This window comes from Cygnus atratus, chromosome Z (assembly GCF_013377495.2).
Source record: "Cygnus atratus isolate AKBS03 ecotype Queensland, Australia chromosome Z, CAtr_DNAZoo_HiC_assembly, whole genome shotgun sequence".
Classification (NCBI taxonomy): Eukaryota; Metazoa; Chordata; class Aves; order Anseriformes; family Anatidae; genus Cygnus; species Cygnus atratus.
In genome coordinates this window covers 43,373,255-43,390,281 of record NC_066396.1, presented here as the reverse complement: position 1 = coordinate 43,390,281, position 17,027 = coordinate 43,373,255, and the positions used below count along the sequence as shown (strand labels likewise).

General features: G+C 37.1%; 1 protein-coding gene across 8 annotated transcripts in view; it reads right to left on the bottom strand.

The window, feature by feature from the left end:
* Positions 1–17,027, bottom strand: part of NTRK2 (neurotrophic receptor tyrosine kinase 2) — a 206,086-nt gene that overhangs the window by 164,910 nt on the left and 24,149 nt on the right. For all 8 annotated transcript variants that reach the window (XM_035565275.2, XM_035565266.1, XM_035565267.2 and 5 more), the window contains exons 4-5: positions 12,284–12,352; positions 8,466–8,620 (exon numbers count right to left, since the gene is read on the bottom strand). In XM_035565275.2, the coding sequence (XP_035421168.1) occupies positions 8,466–8,580 (115 nt within the window). In that variant the 5' untranslated portion in view covers positions 8,581–8,620; positions 12,284–12,352. The remainder of the gene's footprint in view (positions 1–8,465; positions 8,621–12,283; positions 12,353–17,027) is intronic.

Genomic DNA, 17,027 nt, shown 5'->3' with positions numbered 1-17,027 from the left:
TGACATTTTTTCCTCATAACTAGTCAACTGCATCTGAATTTCCATAAGGCCACATTAATCCTTATCTTAAATCCCTAATCATTTTTTTTAATAAATATATCAGACCCAGAATGATTAAATTAATGCTAAGGCCAGCAACCATCTATCAAACTGAAGCATGTAAAGGCAGAACCACTGATTTATAAAATATCTGCTATGATTCATAAGATACAGTGTCCCAAATCCAGTCTGCTTACTTCACATAAGTTTTAAACGCAGTCCAAGTTTCTTGGCTCCCCTGCTTTTGCTTTTTCTCTCTAGGGAGAAAGTATTCAACTAATTACAGCACTACACTACAGCTTAGTAACACACACTACTTATGCTGTCTAGAACCTGAAAACAGGATGGTTGACAATGCAATTTGTTAAGAACTGTGCACATGGATCTGCAAGTTTCAGAGACTTTACTGTCTCTAAACACATTTTTATCAATACATGATATAAGAAAAATAAGGTTTTCTCATATAATTCCATTAAAATTCTGCCTTGTTTGAAAATACAGGAATGTCTACAAATTCTAAAAGTCTTTTCCTATGGCCTTTTATGGGTTTAAAAAAAGCAACACAAAAAGTTGTCTAGTAATTCCAGCTATAAAGCTAGGAGCTGTTGGGTATGTGATTCACCTCCTGTGTTTCACTTAGCAACTATCTGCAGCCAACAAGCTCCAAGCCAAATTTCAGCCATGGGGTAAGTGGGCACGTTTCCACCAAAGTCTGCAGAATCACAGTGCCAAAAATCAGCCTGACCACATCTTTAGAGCTCTGTAAAAATGACAGTCCAAAAGGTTATATACAAAACATGGAGAAACATAAATCATTGTTTCAATTTCCAGTTGCATTACAACCCCAGAATCAAAATGTTCAATACATAGAAATAATTGCATAAATCTCACAGAAGCTATTCCAAGATGACCCCAGCCATTTTCAGTGAAATATATATATATAAGTCAAACAAAATACAGAATCAGAAGAAATGAGAAACGCATAAAATACATTATTTTAGCAACCAGAGGATAGAGAAGCCTGCATCTTTCTGCTTCACTGCTCTAGCCATCATGCACTACTCTGCATTTCTCCACTGTAATTTTGCTATGGTGCAGAACACAATTCGGAACTTCTATCAGATTAAAATGAAGACTAAAGGCACTAATCTAAAAGGTAAGGTGAAAGAAGGAGAAGGAATCCTGGCTTATGGCCCTTTTCACTATTTTATTTCCACCGTATATGCACTGAGTGTCAATGTAAACTAAAGAAACTGTCCCAGACAAAAACCTCTTTAGCTCTTGAGGAGAATATACAACCACTAAATAAAGCACTGAACAGAGATATGCTCTCCAAGAAGTACAGCAAATCTTGGTAGGTATTTTCCATATTGACTATGGTATTTTGCATAGGTCTGGCAGCATTAAGCTAGAATAGTCTCAAATACTATACAGGCTGGTGGTGAGAACATTATCCCTGAATTTGTAGGTTAGATTCTGCTGAATCCAGAGAAGGGTTACAAAATCCCCTCAAATAGCCACTAATTTCTTTTTCTTTTTTCTTTTTCTTTTTCTTTTTCTTTTTCTTTTTCTTTTTCTTTTTCTTTTTCTTTTTCTTTTTCTTTTTCTTTTTTTTTCTTTTTCTTTTTCTTTTTCTTTTTCTTTTTCTTTTTTTTCTTTTTTTTTCTTTTTATTTTTTTTCTTTTTCTTTTTCTTTTTCTTTTTCTTTTTCTTTTTCTTTTTCTTTTTCTTTTTCTTTTTCTTTTTCTTTTTCTTTTTTTTTTTAAGTAAAATCAAATAAAAGGAGAAACTCTTGTTATGCCCTTTTGAAAGGAAAGGCATGAATTCCTACCGTTGAGAGAGACTGGGTCCAAACGTAGAGTATCCTTGACAATGCCTTGCGAAGAGTCCTTCTGCTCTGAGTTTAGGACTTTCCCATGCCTTTAGCCTTTCCTAATGGGCTGCTGGAAGGCATGTGCACACTGAACAAGCTCATTTCAGACTACCTCTCACTAGATGTGCTTGCTGCCTCAGTATACCTTCTTAAAAGTCCTGTTCTCTTTCGTACCGCGACAGATCTGATACTCACAACACACACCTCGTCAGCCTATGGAGGAATGTCTTTCTGCAGGGAAGCAGAATGAGTGATGTGGCAGCTCACTGAGCCACCCAAATATGTTAAAATATTAAAAGACATCTGCCTCCAATCATGACATGCCTGATTGTCACATTCAGCTGGGAACTTTTACAGAAAATAATTAAACAAGTACAGCCTCTACCGGAAGATGATGATTATTTAAAGTATGCTTTCCCAGAGCCAACACACACTTATTTTGCCTTTATGCACTCCATCACTCCCTGGTTAACTGAAATTATCACTAGAAGCAAAATTCTGCAAGTAGAGCCTGCCTGTGCCACCACGAAGAACACAAAACTTGCTAACCCATCTTCACAATTACAGAAGCAAACACAACCTCCGCAGAATGTTCAGGGTGCACAGCCGTGCTGTCTGTACATTTCAGACAGCGCTTCAAATGCCATCGTGAAAGCTAGGCAGGCAAAAAACCACCACCTGCTCTGTACCAGAACATGTTCACATGGATAGAGACCCATCTTCTGCACTCAACCTGTACAGACACTTTGAAGCTTGCTGCTGAGTTTTCAGACCAGATGGAAGGCCTATGAGCTATGTGTCCAAGGCTTCTTTCCCTAGCTATTTCAGCTCTGGAACTTCTGCCCAGGCCCTTCCATGTCACTAGGTCTGGTGTGGGTTCTAGCGGAAGGATACTCATTAAGAAAGGATCTTGCAGCACCCGAACCCTTTAACTGACCTTGTCCCCAGTATTAATATCAAGTTTGCCTGCAAGAATTTTCAGATTATATAATTTTGTAGAGGCTGCTAATCTCATCACCACTTCCCTTGCTAACCATCTCCAGCCATGTTTTCTCGCAAAATTCCCTGAATGGTTAAGGAAATTAAATTACGTCGGGAAAAATTGTTCTCAACTGGTATTTAAGCTTCAGTTTATCCACATCAACTTTCAAACGAAAACCAAATACATTCAGTGTAGTTGGGGTGAATACAGCAGCCACAAGTTTAATAGATGAACTGAGCTAAACAGCCTTTGTAATGCAAGTTAATCAGGTTTAAACTAGCTTATGAAAACCTTTAACAAATGGCTTCTTATTCGCTCAGTGCAAGGAACGTGGTTGCAATTCCTGTAGGTTTATCTGGAGAATTCCATGTGTGTCTAGAAAATAATGCTAATGTGTCAAATATTGCAACATGATGAACGCATGACCCTGAAACAGAAACATTTTCAGAGAATGACATAAATAAGTAAAATTATGGGTTTCACTTTGATACCGAGTTTGCGTATGACTGAAGGGATGTCTTCATGAAATGTCTCAATTTTTAAAGTGAGAAAGTCTTTTCTGTGGAATATGGTTGTCAGTCTTCATCACAAGTTACATCACAAGAACAAAGTAGGAATACCTACAGCCAATAGCCATATTGCTATTCTCCCTCGTTAGATCAGTACTCCACACTTACACAGATGTGCCAAGTTAGGCACAGAGAATAACTTGGCAAATGTGTACAATGCATTGAGTTCAGGATCAATACCTGAATGGTCAAGAAACATTTCTTTTCTTTAGGTATTGTTCTAGCACTTTATATTTCTAACCAGCTTTGTATTATAAACTTACTTCATTCAAGTTCATGAAGAAATTAAATCAGTATTACAAAATGAAATTCTGCTTTTTTTGAAAATGACATGTTCACATACACTGCACATATTCAACTAACATCATTCAGAAGCCCTGATTTGCATCGCATATGTCTAGATATCTGTATGAAAGTTAATGGTCACTTCATGAACAGATCAAAGTCTGCACGCTCACAAGTAAGTTATGTACATGTCTTTGAAAATGAGATTCCTGTTGCCTTTTCAAATATCCATAAATCATTGCTTATTTTCCCTGAAAAGCTAGAATAAGGAAAATTATTTTAATTAAGTTAGGAAAATTCTAACTTAACTTTGGAGCAACAGTGAAACCCTACTACTGTCAAAACACTTATAAAAAAAAATGCAGTCCATGATCACAGATAAGAAGTAAAACTCTTATAGAGAAAATAAGAACAGTTTGCCACCATACATCATGCATAACATCTACTTCTTGAGCCAAAATAAACAACACAGGCTGGAGAGCCCATGAATATTCTAAAAGGTAAACATGGAGAATGTTTAAGGCTTTTTTTAAACTCACTTCATTCTGCCTGTAATGTTCTCTTCCTGATACTCTTATCTGTGAATTCTGGCTGATAATGGAAAAAGATGTCAACACCCACTGGATTATGCCTTGGCTTGTGGTTTTAGACTGCATTGTACTGTGACTGCCTGAGAACTAATGCTTATTTTATTGACTCACAAATACTACAAATCTTTTCTGTAAATTCAAAGAAATAAACCTGTCAATCCTTCAGTTTGCCTTTTTCCCCCCTTAGAATTTATAACTGCCTGCCTCCAATCTGATATTTCTTTTACTTATTTACCTCTAGGACAAAAATCTACCCCCAGAAAGAGGCTGAAATGAAGCCAGACCCAGTTCAGTCCATTTATAATCATCTGAAGAGTTGCCTGTAAAAATGTCATGGCTTTCCCAACAGAATGAGAAATGGACAACCCATTTCTGTATGTTGTAACTCTATATTACAGCAATGACTTCTAAAATTCTGTTAGTTACATACAAGAAGCAGCACTAAACTAAGATCAACACCCACCCCTTACAGTACCTCATGCACAAAGGAAGAGACAGAAAAAAATTTAGCAGTCTTAAAAGCATGCCTTAGGTCAGACAAAACTTCTGCATATATAAACAAATAGCCAGTCTGCACATGTTTGCTATATGTACAACAAATTGGTACATGAGAATAATTTGCCACTTTGTTCGGTATACTTTAGCTAGCATGTATGACCAATGACAGACAGAAAACATCTGCAGAGACAACATATGATAAATAAGCACACAATGCTGGTAGAATAAACAAAACTGAAAGCCAGATCAAGCCCCACACCAGCATATATAAAACAATCTATCTGATTAACTAAACTGGCCACATAAGGCAAAATAACATAACCAGACTGAGATACAGAGCAACAAAAAATCCATATGGGAATGCAAATACAGCTGTAGAAGCCATGCCTCTCCTGAAAACACAAGAAAAAAAAGACATCTCCAGTGTCAGTGAATTCAACAGTAATAGCCAAAAGATTGAATATTTACCAGGGAGAGCAACCAACACCTTAATAATCAGTCTCAAAGAACCTGCTTTTGCCTCCCTAGCATTCAGTGAGCTCCAGGTGATGTGCAAACTGATAGACTTTCAAGTGAGTTTACCCTACATATAGAACATGTCTTGCTTCTACAGACTTAACACACCAGTGGCAACTGCAGCCATCACTTACAGAAGTAGTAATGAGACCCAAATATTTACTTATTTACTTCGCATTCTAGATTTTCTAACACAATTTACCAGGTGGAAACAACCCAACCCAAAACAAAACAAAACAAAAGGATGGTCTAGGCAGCAATGGTGTCAATGTTATATGGACAACCAGCAAATGCAGCGAAAAAGGAAGAACTAATCACTACCAAATCTCTACACCAAAAGCTTTACTAAAACTACTGTGGTAGTAGTAGATAAAAACTTTCCATATAGTAATTAAGTCTGACTTTAAAACTGAAAAGTATCCAAATATTTTCATCATACATAACCATATTTCAAATGCAGTTGAAAAAATAATGCTGTGAACATCACAACAACTGATGGACACTTTTAATACTGCATCTGGAAATGATCTTTTAGTGAGTCAGCATACCTGATTTTAAACCTCAAGAATCGAAATCACAAACTTGATGGCATCTAAATTGCAACCAACCTTTAATCAGCACATTAATGAACATTTCCACCATATAAACAATAAGTAAAGTACCACAGAACTTTGCTAATTTTCACATCAATTATCTACAAACCAGAGCCTTGTGATCAAGAAACCACAGTGGTCTCTTCCAAATTCCCAGCAAGAGGTTTATTAACAGCCCACAGTGGCGAGATGTCCTATTACCAAGACATTTACTACATACTGTACCAGCCACTTAGTATAATATCATGAAGTAATTAATAACACCTGCACACACACACACACACAAAAAGAGCATGTTTGCTCAGTTCCTAAATCAAAAAAATTAACAAACCAGAGTGAAGGGATGAAATCCTTTTATTAGTGAAGAAAATTAGAAAATGTTTTATTAACAAAATTCAAAATCTGCATGCCTAAAAAAAATTCTCTTGACATCAAAGGAGCTAGAAGGGTCATGTAGTTCACAGGAAAAAAAAAAAAAAGTAATGGCTGTAAATAACGTATGTCAAAAGCTCAATTCTTCGTCTATTTCAGTTCTACTTACTAGCCTCTCAAACAGTGTTAGAAATTAAATAAACTAACTACACCAGTGGCTTTATTTTTTTTTTTAATTGTCTTGTGCTTTTAAACACAGAAAAATTATCTGCAGAGATACTGAAACCAACAGCCATGCAGTGGACCTTTCAGAACACAGGCCATGGTCATGAAGACGGTCATTGCTCCTCACCTGGGATTCCCTATTCTGTGCCTGAGAAATGGCAGTGTTGTCACCTTTACTAAAAACCTATGTCCTGCATTTGTTCATATTGGAAAAAAAAAAGGTAAATTAAGTTTAAAAAAAAAAAAGAGAAGGGAAAATAAAGGAAAAATACAGGTGTATAAGATCTAGCGAAATTCACACCCTGTAAACCAACATTAAGCCAAAAGTGTGAATCATCTACAGGTCTCTGTGGATATCCATACAAATCTTCAGCAGAATGCAAAATTTGCCATATGCAAATTTCGCATCTGAATGTCATATATTCTCACATTTCCTTCTCTTTTCCTCCTCTGTTTGGAAGTACTACATTTCCTTCTCATGTCAGGTATTTTAGTCAAGATGTGCCCACATGATGTACACACGTGCATACATACGTCTACACAGTATCAACAGGTCAGTGCCAAATCTATTGTGACTGCAGATGGTCAAGAACCAGGAGAAAGAAATAATGTCTCATAGGCTTAATCCTGGGTATTTACCACCAAAGTTTTCAAAGGAAAATCCTATCTGCCTGGCAGCTTCTAGATATGCCAGCCAACGATGTTATGAGAGATTATGCTGGGGTTCCTATTTCATACCAATTGATTTCAATCCACCAGAAGACCTTTCTATATCCAGCAGATTAATCTACTTTCTATTCCATCCAACTGAGACTGGGGCTTGGTTCTATTTAGCTGGAGTTGGTATCATCTCCCATTTCAGGTAAAGCAGACCCTGCAGCACACAAGACCCCCTGAACAAGTTGCATGTTATTTTTCATCCCATCAGATACTATCATGATTTTTGTCCAGGACACCTGGCCCTAGCAGGATGCAAGACACAAGATTAATGGAATGGTATATGGTTATGACACACATTACCACCATTGAAGGCAGCATGTGTTAAGGTCTGCAGCACGTCTCTGCCATAGCTGTTCCTTGCTGGTGGCTGCTATCAGTGGGTGCTGTACCCTCCAAACACACAGTCAAGAAAAGGACGCTCAATGGATAGTGGAAAGCAAAAACTCCAGACTTCAGCAGGTCCCATGTCATGTCAGAAACACCCAGACTCTGTCCCTCATCCACAGAAGAAAAGATATCTCTTCATATGGTGGGTGAAACCACTTTCCAGCCGTCCCGTATACGGGAAGCAAAGCACAGGGATGGCCTTGTTGTGACATTTTCCCACTATCTCAAAATCCACATAAGCTAACTGAAAACAATATGTTGCAAAATATTACAGACCTAAGCTTGCAATGACTCTTGCATAAGTTATACGAGTGAACTCAGTAGACTTTTATCTGTGTAGCAGAGCTATTCCCTAATTTGTTGCTGTTAGCAGTCAGTTTTTCTGAATTTTCCTGTTCTGTCTAGTACAAGAGTTTGTAATTTTGAAAAAAAGTAAAGATTACATTAACCTCAAATAGCTTAAAAAATGAAGGAAGAACAATTTTGTGTCTGTTCAGCTTGGAAGAATTATTATTTAGTTTAACAAAGGCACATACTTTTTATATAATTCTTGTGTGTTATCTATAATTCATGTTCTGTTTTCCTGCACTTGAATAATAGTACATTTTTAAAGGATCAAGGGAAAAAAAAGCTGTAAGTGAAGCTCCCAGAGTTATTCCATATGGGATGAAAGACAGTCACCGACTGGTTAATAACTCCCCTAAAGCCTTTTCCTTTAGTAGTGCTGTCATCATCCTGAATGTTATCTTGTAAAAGAAGTTTGTTTTACCTGTCTTACAGTTATTTAGCAGTAAATTTATTTTAAAAGAATATTACCGCAGTTTGGGACCTTCATATCCATCAAGGCTGTCCTCTTGTTGTTGTCATCTAAACAATACAAATCCTGAGTTTCTGTGTAAAACTTGGTCTCTTGAAATTTCTTGATCCACATAATTTCACAGGAACACTTGAATGGATTGTCCACCAATATCCTACAGAAAAAGAAAAAAAAAAAAGAAAAAGAAGAAAAAAGAAAAAATATATATATATATAGAAAGCGGAATGTATCATGCATGTAGAAAAAACTGAGGGGCAAGAGAACTCAAAGCTCTCAGCTGGGTCAAAGTAGAAATTGAACTCGTTAGTTGAGAAAAGTAAGGACCAAAGACCTCAGTGCAATGCAAACTTCAAGTAGGTAACTGTTGTCTTGCAGAGAATGAAGCCCTACTTGCACTGAGAATCCAGACTGCCATAGATCTGAGACATCACACAGGGGGTTCAACTGCTATCTCCAATCCACTGGTGAAAATCAGGAGCACATAGAGAATTAGACTTTCCATCAAAAGTTCCATTTTATTTCATAACTCTTAAGCAGAGACCAGAATTTCTTTGACTTGATGATCTTAGAGGTCTTCTTCAACCCAAGTGATTCTATGGTTGGCACTCCACTCAGCTACCTCAGAAAGACCACATCAGACAGGGTTTAATGCTCTTAGGTGAAGTAGATAAATTCCTTGGAGAGTCAGTCATGTATTAGAGGCAAACTCTAAAGAACTCTAATCATAACAAAGAAATTTACCTAACCTTAAAGGTACATCCATTACACCACCAGAAAAACTCACAGTAAAAACCTTAAGAAATGTTATGATGACACACTAACTGAAAAATGGCCCTGAAACAGAAATGTTTAGAATAATCTAGGTATGAAGTATGCTGTACAGAAATAAAACCACAGGTTAGCAAACTTACTAAATTCTACACAACAATGTAATGCAATACAGCCAAACTGAAATATGAACAGAAACATCTCAATAACTACAGAAGTGACCTGGTATGATTTTTTCTCCTACAGGCACAGATCACAGATGACAGTCACAGTGATCTCACAGATGAGATCCAATAAAGTCTCTGTGAGCGACTGTTTGAGTATCTCATTAAAAGGAGCACAATTGTTCTTAACAGAATTTCACAGGTATTTCTGGTGTACAGAAACGACCTCAAGTTGTTCACTGTATCTGTGCTTGTAAATACAGGAGGGTGTCTCCTGAGGATGTGAAGTGTGCAAATCATGAAAAGCTCAGGTTCTTAGAGCTGTAACCTGTTACCCCAGAAGTCATCTGTACTTCTTTGAGGATAAAAAGCTGCAGGGATCATCTCTGCAAGTCTTTTAAGAGCAATTTGTATTCACAGCAGTCATCAGCTGGACTTCCACAGCACTACTGGGTGGATAAGAGTTGCTTGCGCAACACAAGAATATGAGTATTAGGATCCCTTGAGCCAAAACCTACCACATGCATTTTCCAAACAGCAAGATTTACTTCTCATCTTCTGTTTCATCATTTAACTTTTCTTTAAAAGAAAATTTTCCCTTAACCAGTGGCTGAGCAGTCCTTTTCCTCCACTGTTTTATTTTGTACTAAACCCATCAGAGGAGCTAGGCATATCATAGGCAGCATGCTGGACAGAGTATGATGGCCCTCCACATATGCTTGTGTGAAAGAAAGAATCTGACCTAGTAGAGGGAAATTACATGTCTTTATCTTGTTTGCTGTAATTTTACAGCAGCAGCTACAGCTTGTTCTAAAAGAAGAAGCCTTTCAAAGCAGCATCTCCTTCTCTACAGTATCTGGTGAATATCTCCTTCTTCACCCTAGCCTGAACTTTTTCATCCATTTATGATTTTATTTACAAGTGTGCTAACAACAGGATACTTGTTTTCCAGATTTAGAGCCGGCTCCTCAGTGGCTATTTATGGCATCATTCCCTCTCAGATTCCCCTACCAACACTCTTAACCCTCCTCATTCTGACTTTCCACCTGTGTATTATCTATTTATCAACAGAATAGTTCAACTGATAATAGTCTTACCACTGCTTTTCCATCTTTCATACCCTATTTTTTTCCCCTCTTTTTCTTTCCTTTACATTTCTTGCATCATCTCACTTAACAGTTATGAACAAAGCAACACTGACTTTGTTCTCCTTCAAAATCTCTGCAAGCTCTCACTTCACTGACAACCTAAAAGAAACTGTTCAGCTGAGATGGAGAGGTTCAAGCATGGTTTGATCTGTGCTTTGGAATAAACTTGTTAATGGCAGCAGACTAAGTCCAAGGAAGCACCTTGGACTGGGATCAGAGTATGCCTTCAAAATTGTAGTCACTTCCTTTTTTGCATACTTCCTAAGCTACAGCATACCCACCCTTACAGTTCCACACACCGGGGGGGCAAAGATGACCCCATTTCTTCACTAGCTGATTAGATACATTAGGAAAAGCCTAATCAATGCACACTGTACACTAGTCTAAGTCTTTCATTCTTTTTCTTTGAGGTCATGACAACTACAAAACATACAAGTTACAGACAAACACACACTAACAGTGGCTTCTGGCAGAGACTAGATAAGGGACTTCAGCAACAACAGGCCTATGCAGGACAGACAGCATTGGAGTGCTCTGCAACTACCTAGTCTTTCCATCAGTGTACACAGCAACAGCCAAGTTACGAAAGAAAATTCCAGCCAGCAATGTTCCCTGGACTGTAAAGAAAGTGATTATACCAACTTAATTATCAACAAAACATACCTAAGGGGCATAACCTCTTTTTGATGCACTGGGATTTACTTACTTCATTTCTTACAGGCTGAAATCCACCAGAAGAGGTTCAGAATTCCTAGGCTGGTGCTGCAATTCTTGGACTGGCATTCAGGCAAATTCTTGACCCTGCTTTGAGCTCCAGGAGAGCAGCCTCTCTCTGTTCTGCAGCCCCAACCCTGCCCAAGACTCTGCATGCTCTCTGCAGTCCCATGTATTAGCAAAGACTGCACAAGATGACTTTTTTTTTTTTTTTTTTTCATAGAAACACAACTCCAGGCCTTAGAAATTTTCTCAGGGAAATCACTGTGGAGAACCATTAATCAAAGCATTATACAAAAAACAGCTTCTGCCTTCCTTATGATCTGTGTCAATAGCCCCAGTTGCAAAGTCTTTTGTAGACTCTACCTTTTCTGCAATCCCGAAATTTATCAAAGAAACAAATACAACAATACCTGCCATACAGGCGTGTTACATCCTTTTCTCCCTTTTTTTTTCTTTAAGTACAAAATTATGGAATGTACACTAATACAGAATATCTGCTTGAAATAGCAGAGAATAAAAATATAATATTGAAACAATCAAAAATTATATGTTTGTCAATGCTTCATTAGCAAATGATTTTATAAGGTACAATGTAACTCAAAGAGAAAGTAAAAATATTCAATAGTCTACCACAATGATAGCAGCTGTGGGGCCAATACTATATAAGAATTTAAGACAGAGACTTCATTTGAAGATTTGGAGATAGCAGTGTTTTTACTAGCTTAAATATTTAATACAAACACCAGTCATTTTGTGTGAAGCAATCTCATAATAAGAATATTTTAAAGCTGAAGGGAAGAGGCTATTTGAACCTGAAAATTTGTTTTGAAACATACACCTGACCTCCCTGAAGCCCTGGAATGAATCTCTGTATTTACGTCTCTGGCATTGCTGCTTTCTTTGGATCTGAACTTCATTCCTGATCATTGATGGATGTCTACCCTCAACAGAGCAAACTTCAAAGCCTTGTTCTTTCATTCTAGTCACAAATAAGCTTTATTTTAAGAAACGGTAACTTACAGATCAGACAAACCGAGATGGCGAAAAGGTTTCTTGGACAAACTCGAGAGCTTGTTTCTGGATAAATTGCTACGGGAAAAGAGAAAGATTGCATTAATTAGGATTGCTTCTTCTTAAACTGGAGTTTGTGTCTCTTTAAATGACCAAGAACTCAAACCAGCTCTAAAAAGCCCTTACTTCTTTGACTACAGTTGGAAAGAAATGGTGCTAAGTCTCTATGGTTCGATTGGTTTCAAGCATTTGAATTTAGTCTGTATCTGAAGTCAAATACATTCAAAATCAAACTCAGCAGGGGTCAATATTTTCACTTCTAGCACTTCTGTTCATTGCAGAAAAGCAGCAGATTTAATTGTGTTTCAAAAGTATTTTGTCAAGTCCAGGTGTTAATTACATGCTCAATTTATTCATAAGTGAAATGGGTGTATCCCTTTCTTTGATGCTGCACCATGCTCTGTACTCACATAAGCCCTTCTCACATGCTAGCACACATCCACGTCTGAGCCTTTTAGTTATTCTTTTCAAATTGCATGTACAATATGCACCCACACGGAAGATCAAAAGGAAAACTGTAAAATGCCTATATTGGGCTTTTTTTTATGTCAATTAAGCACTTACGGTTTCCAGTGGTAATTAAGTGAAAAGTCCTCTCCCATTATGCAAAGAAATGTTCATCTGAATCAGAAATACTCCTCCCCTCCCGGGCTTACAAAATTGCTTTCTCCACCCCACCCAAAATAATGTTGTTTTTCTATAGTCTTATCAGTCCATCAATTAAAGACAGTAAGAGCAGTAAGCTGTAAAACTGCCAGCACTACAGTGTAAATCAGTGTTCTGAGCCAAAATACCACATGAGTTTTATGTGGTATTATAAAGGCGCCAAAGGGGCTTCATAGTTATAGTTGCATTACATTTAAAACCAAAGATTAGACCTTTTTTTTTTTTTCCTAACTAAAGAACACAGTGTTTACTTCCCAAACTTTCAGTCCTTGATTTCTGAGTACAAGATAATTTTCTGAGAAATTACAAGGACACGAGAATGTTTGTAGAATGTTCAACAAACATTCAGAAGAGAATTTTTATAAGATTTTATTTACCATACTTCTTTGTTGATTCTTTCTAGCAAACAACAGCCTGAAGTTTACAAATTGTGTGGTTCTAATGTTGGACAACAAAATAGGTGAACTATTATTTCTTTGTCATGTGAATTTGCCTGTCCTACGGCAGATGCAGGTGGACCGTTATCATGTATATCAAAATTAACTTACAATTTGCACATATGACGGAAGTCATGTTTAAGTAAAAAATGTCACTATGATCTTTTCCCTAATAAGCAGAAACTTTAAGTTTTAAGGCTGAAAGAAAAAAAGTTAAATCTTCATGTGGCCTTGTGCTTTCTCTCTAGCACTGAGGCAACATGAACCACATTAAATCTCACCATTCCATGGGCAGCTCTTCACTCGGCATGCAGGAAAACCCTTCTAGTTCTGACACTGCTAAGCAGCACATGCCTTTCCAACAGGCAGGTGCACAGGCAGTTCACTACTTTAGTGGGAGGCAATATATTCCAGGTCACATGAGGACCAGGTTTGACTCTGGGTTCACACAAAGCAGACGATCCTGTACATCCATACCAAGAGGACCCATCCATCATACAATGGAAAATCTCTATCTAGCTGAAGCCATTTCATGTCGTACAAACTGTTTAACAAATCCAGTTTTGAAAAAAAAAAAAAGTATCTCAATAGCTTTAATTGTATTTTCAGACTTTTACCAGTTGTACTTGATACATACCAGAAAAAAAAATGTAAGAAGCAGTACAAAGAGTAACAAAAGTAAACCTTGTGCCTATATTCTTGGTCATGGATTGATACATTTAGTAATTCCAAGACTGTAGTCTTTTCTTCCACGTAGTTTAGTGTCTTAAATTGACAAGTAATTCATCAGAAATTGTTCAGACACCATTATAGATTTAGCATTTTAAATAATACTTTGACAGTAAATTTACTGTTTTAGGGTTGGTTCTTTTTTTCATAATCTGAGCACTTTATATTGATTATAAAGATACCTTCTGTGGTCTCTTTAATTCATGTTAAGTAAAAAAATCAGTACCAGGCTTATTATGGAACAGTTAAGGACTTCCACTTCCATGGAAGGAGAATATAAATTAGTTCCCCAGTTCAGCTACACACAAAAAGATCGTCATGAGCAGCCCAGAGAAGGTCTGTCTGGGGTCCTAAAGACTCAAAAAAAAAAAAAAAAAAAAAAAAAAAGTCCTCTGGAGTGCAGAGTCTGGCTACACCTAAGAACAGGACCAGAGTTCAGTCAAAAGCACAACTGTATTTTACATACAAATATCAAGCTCACTTCAGACTAGCTAGCCCTTATACAATTAAAGAAATGTTGTGGCAATTCAGGCAATGCAAGAGCAGCCTGAGAAGCTGCATAAATATCCACACAGCTGGCAACACTGGTGCAGATCTTCATTGCAATGTCATTGAGCCACTATACTGCCTATAACACTCCTGGCAAGATGAGACAAGAAGGAGAGGGAACAGACAAAAGGAAAACCAGGGAGAAGACGTGAAGAAATGGCCATTCTGCTACACTCAGTCTCCCTCCACAGGCAGCTGTATGATCTGCCTATGGCTGGAGCCAACCCTGTGTGCACACTTGGGAAAATCTGCAGCTAGGTCTCAAACAGTTTCATTTGTCTGCTTTTCCTAAAATTTGTAGACATACAAACATATCTTAACACCTAGAGTTGTATGTATACATTGCACACAAATCTATGATTCATCAATGCAATTATAGACAGTCTGGCACATAATTATTGCTCTTTTTTAACATTTCAGGAAAAAGACACTTTCTGTGAAATCTGTTTCTATGTTTTAAAGGCGCTGACAGAATACCATGTGTATGTGTTACACAAGTCCGTTAAAATTACCGTTAGCAGCAGATAAACTTATAAATTACTGCACTACCAAACTAGGACTGTTTAATAGCTTGTTAAATGTGACTGTTGACTAATTTGAGTCTAAGGTCAATGAGAATACCAGACTTAGACGAGCAAGACTATTAATTCCATTTAAGTAACACCTATTAAAGCATTCTCTTCCTGTTTTTTATATTATAAATCAAGTCTTCTCATCATACATAACTCTAGAAAGATATTTGGGCTACAGAAGTTTGGCCACAAAAATAATATAATGACAAAATAGGGCTTAGGGAAACGTGTTAATAAGTTCCTTATAATCTGATATTTTTATATGATTCAGAATATAAATGGTACTTTTATATCATAAAGCTCCTTAGCTATATCAAAAGACTTTTAATCTAAGAAAGAGAAAACTGCAATGGTGTCACCAGCAAAATTAAAGTTTATAGAGCTACCTCTTTCTTTAGGAAAATGTAGTTTTTGTTTTCTTTATAGGAAATAACATACTACTGTTTTAAAATAAAGTGCAAGACTTCTCAAAGACCTGTACAGGTTACTCTTGCAAAGTAAAACGATTGCAGATCTTAATAGTCATCACTGTCCCAACCAAAATGGGGGCTATGCCTCATTCTCAGTGCTGTCAACAGAAGTTTTAGTGCTGATGACAACAAGCACTTGTTCACTGGGGCTTTTAGAAACATTTTAGTGTGCATCAAGACATCCCAGAGAAAATAAACTAATGATTTTTTTGCAGGGATAATAGATCAGCCTCAATAAAAAATGTCTGCACACTTACTGCTTTGTCAAGTGTATATAAAGCAGGTGGTAAAGAAATCCTGTGGTGTTGTCACTTAATATTTTCCATCTTATCAGGACTTATCTTGTTTCTGCTAACATTACTAATTTCCCACCAAAACAGAAAATAATGTGAGACTGAATAAGTTCCTGGTTCACAAAGTGATCATTCTGAATCAGGATTCCACGTACATCAGTCTAACAGATATCAGTCAGCCTAATTTGTTTCCAACAGGCAGTTCCATGATCTAATAAATCGTGATTACCAATAGAAATGCATTCCATGTTTGCCTGTGTGAAGAGCTGAAGCTCTTCCTGTGTCTGAAGCATTGTAAAGACACCTTGTTCACATGCCCTCTCCATTACCTTTTGCAGTACCTACTTGCCCATACAGCTGGGAAGGTCTTTGAAACATCCATCTCCCTTGCTGCAAATTAAATTCATTATTTATCATCCTACACTCATGGTCATGGAGCAAACTGTTTGCTCTGTTCATCATAATCACTCTCTTTTTAAAGATATGAAGATGTATATTCCCTTACAATCTTCTTATTGTACTGAACATACTCTGTTTCTTAGTTTCCTTGAATGATTTGCTTTACAAAGTCCTCTGCTGCTCTTCCCTGTAATATCTTTCTAGACAGGTAGATTTAGTGTCCTAATCTCTACACAGTATTTGGAAACATGCCTTCCCAGCAGCTAAAGTAATGGGAAAAATCTAACAAAAAATTCCTTTTGATCCCAGACTGTTCTGGTGCATAAAGCTGAAATTCTGTCCCAGCATAGCCACTCGAACTTTGTCTGCAGCTGTACCTCTTGGCCAGTAAGTTTTCATTCCATATTCCCTCAGTCAGTGCACATGCACTTGGCTTTATGGAATTTTATCTTTTACAATCATAATTCACTGAGTAATTGTCACACAACTAGACAAAGGAATTTGCTCCTGGAAGATATTTCTTTATATCACCAACTGATTATAGTAAAAGCTATTTACTTTATTCATGACTCTATGAA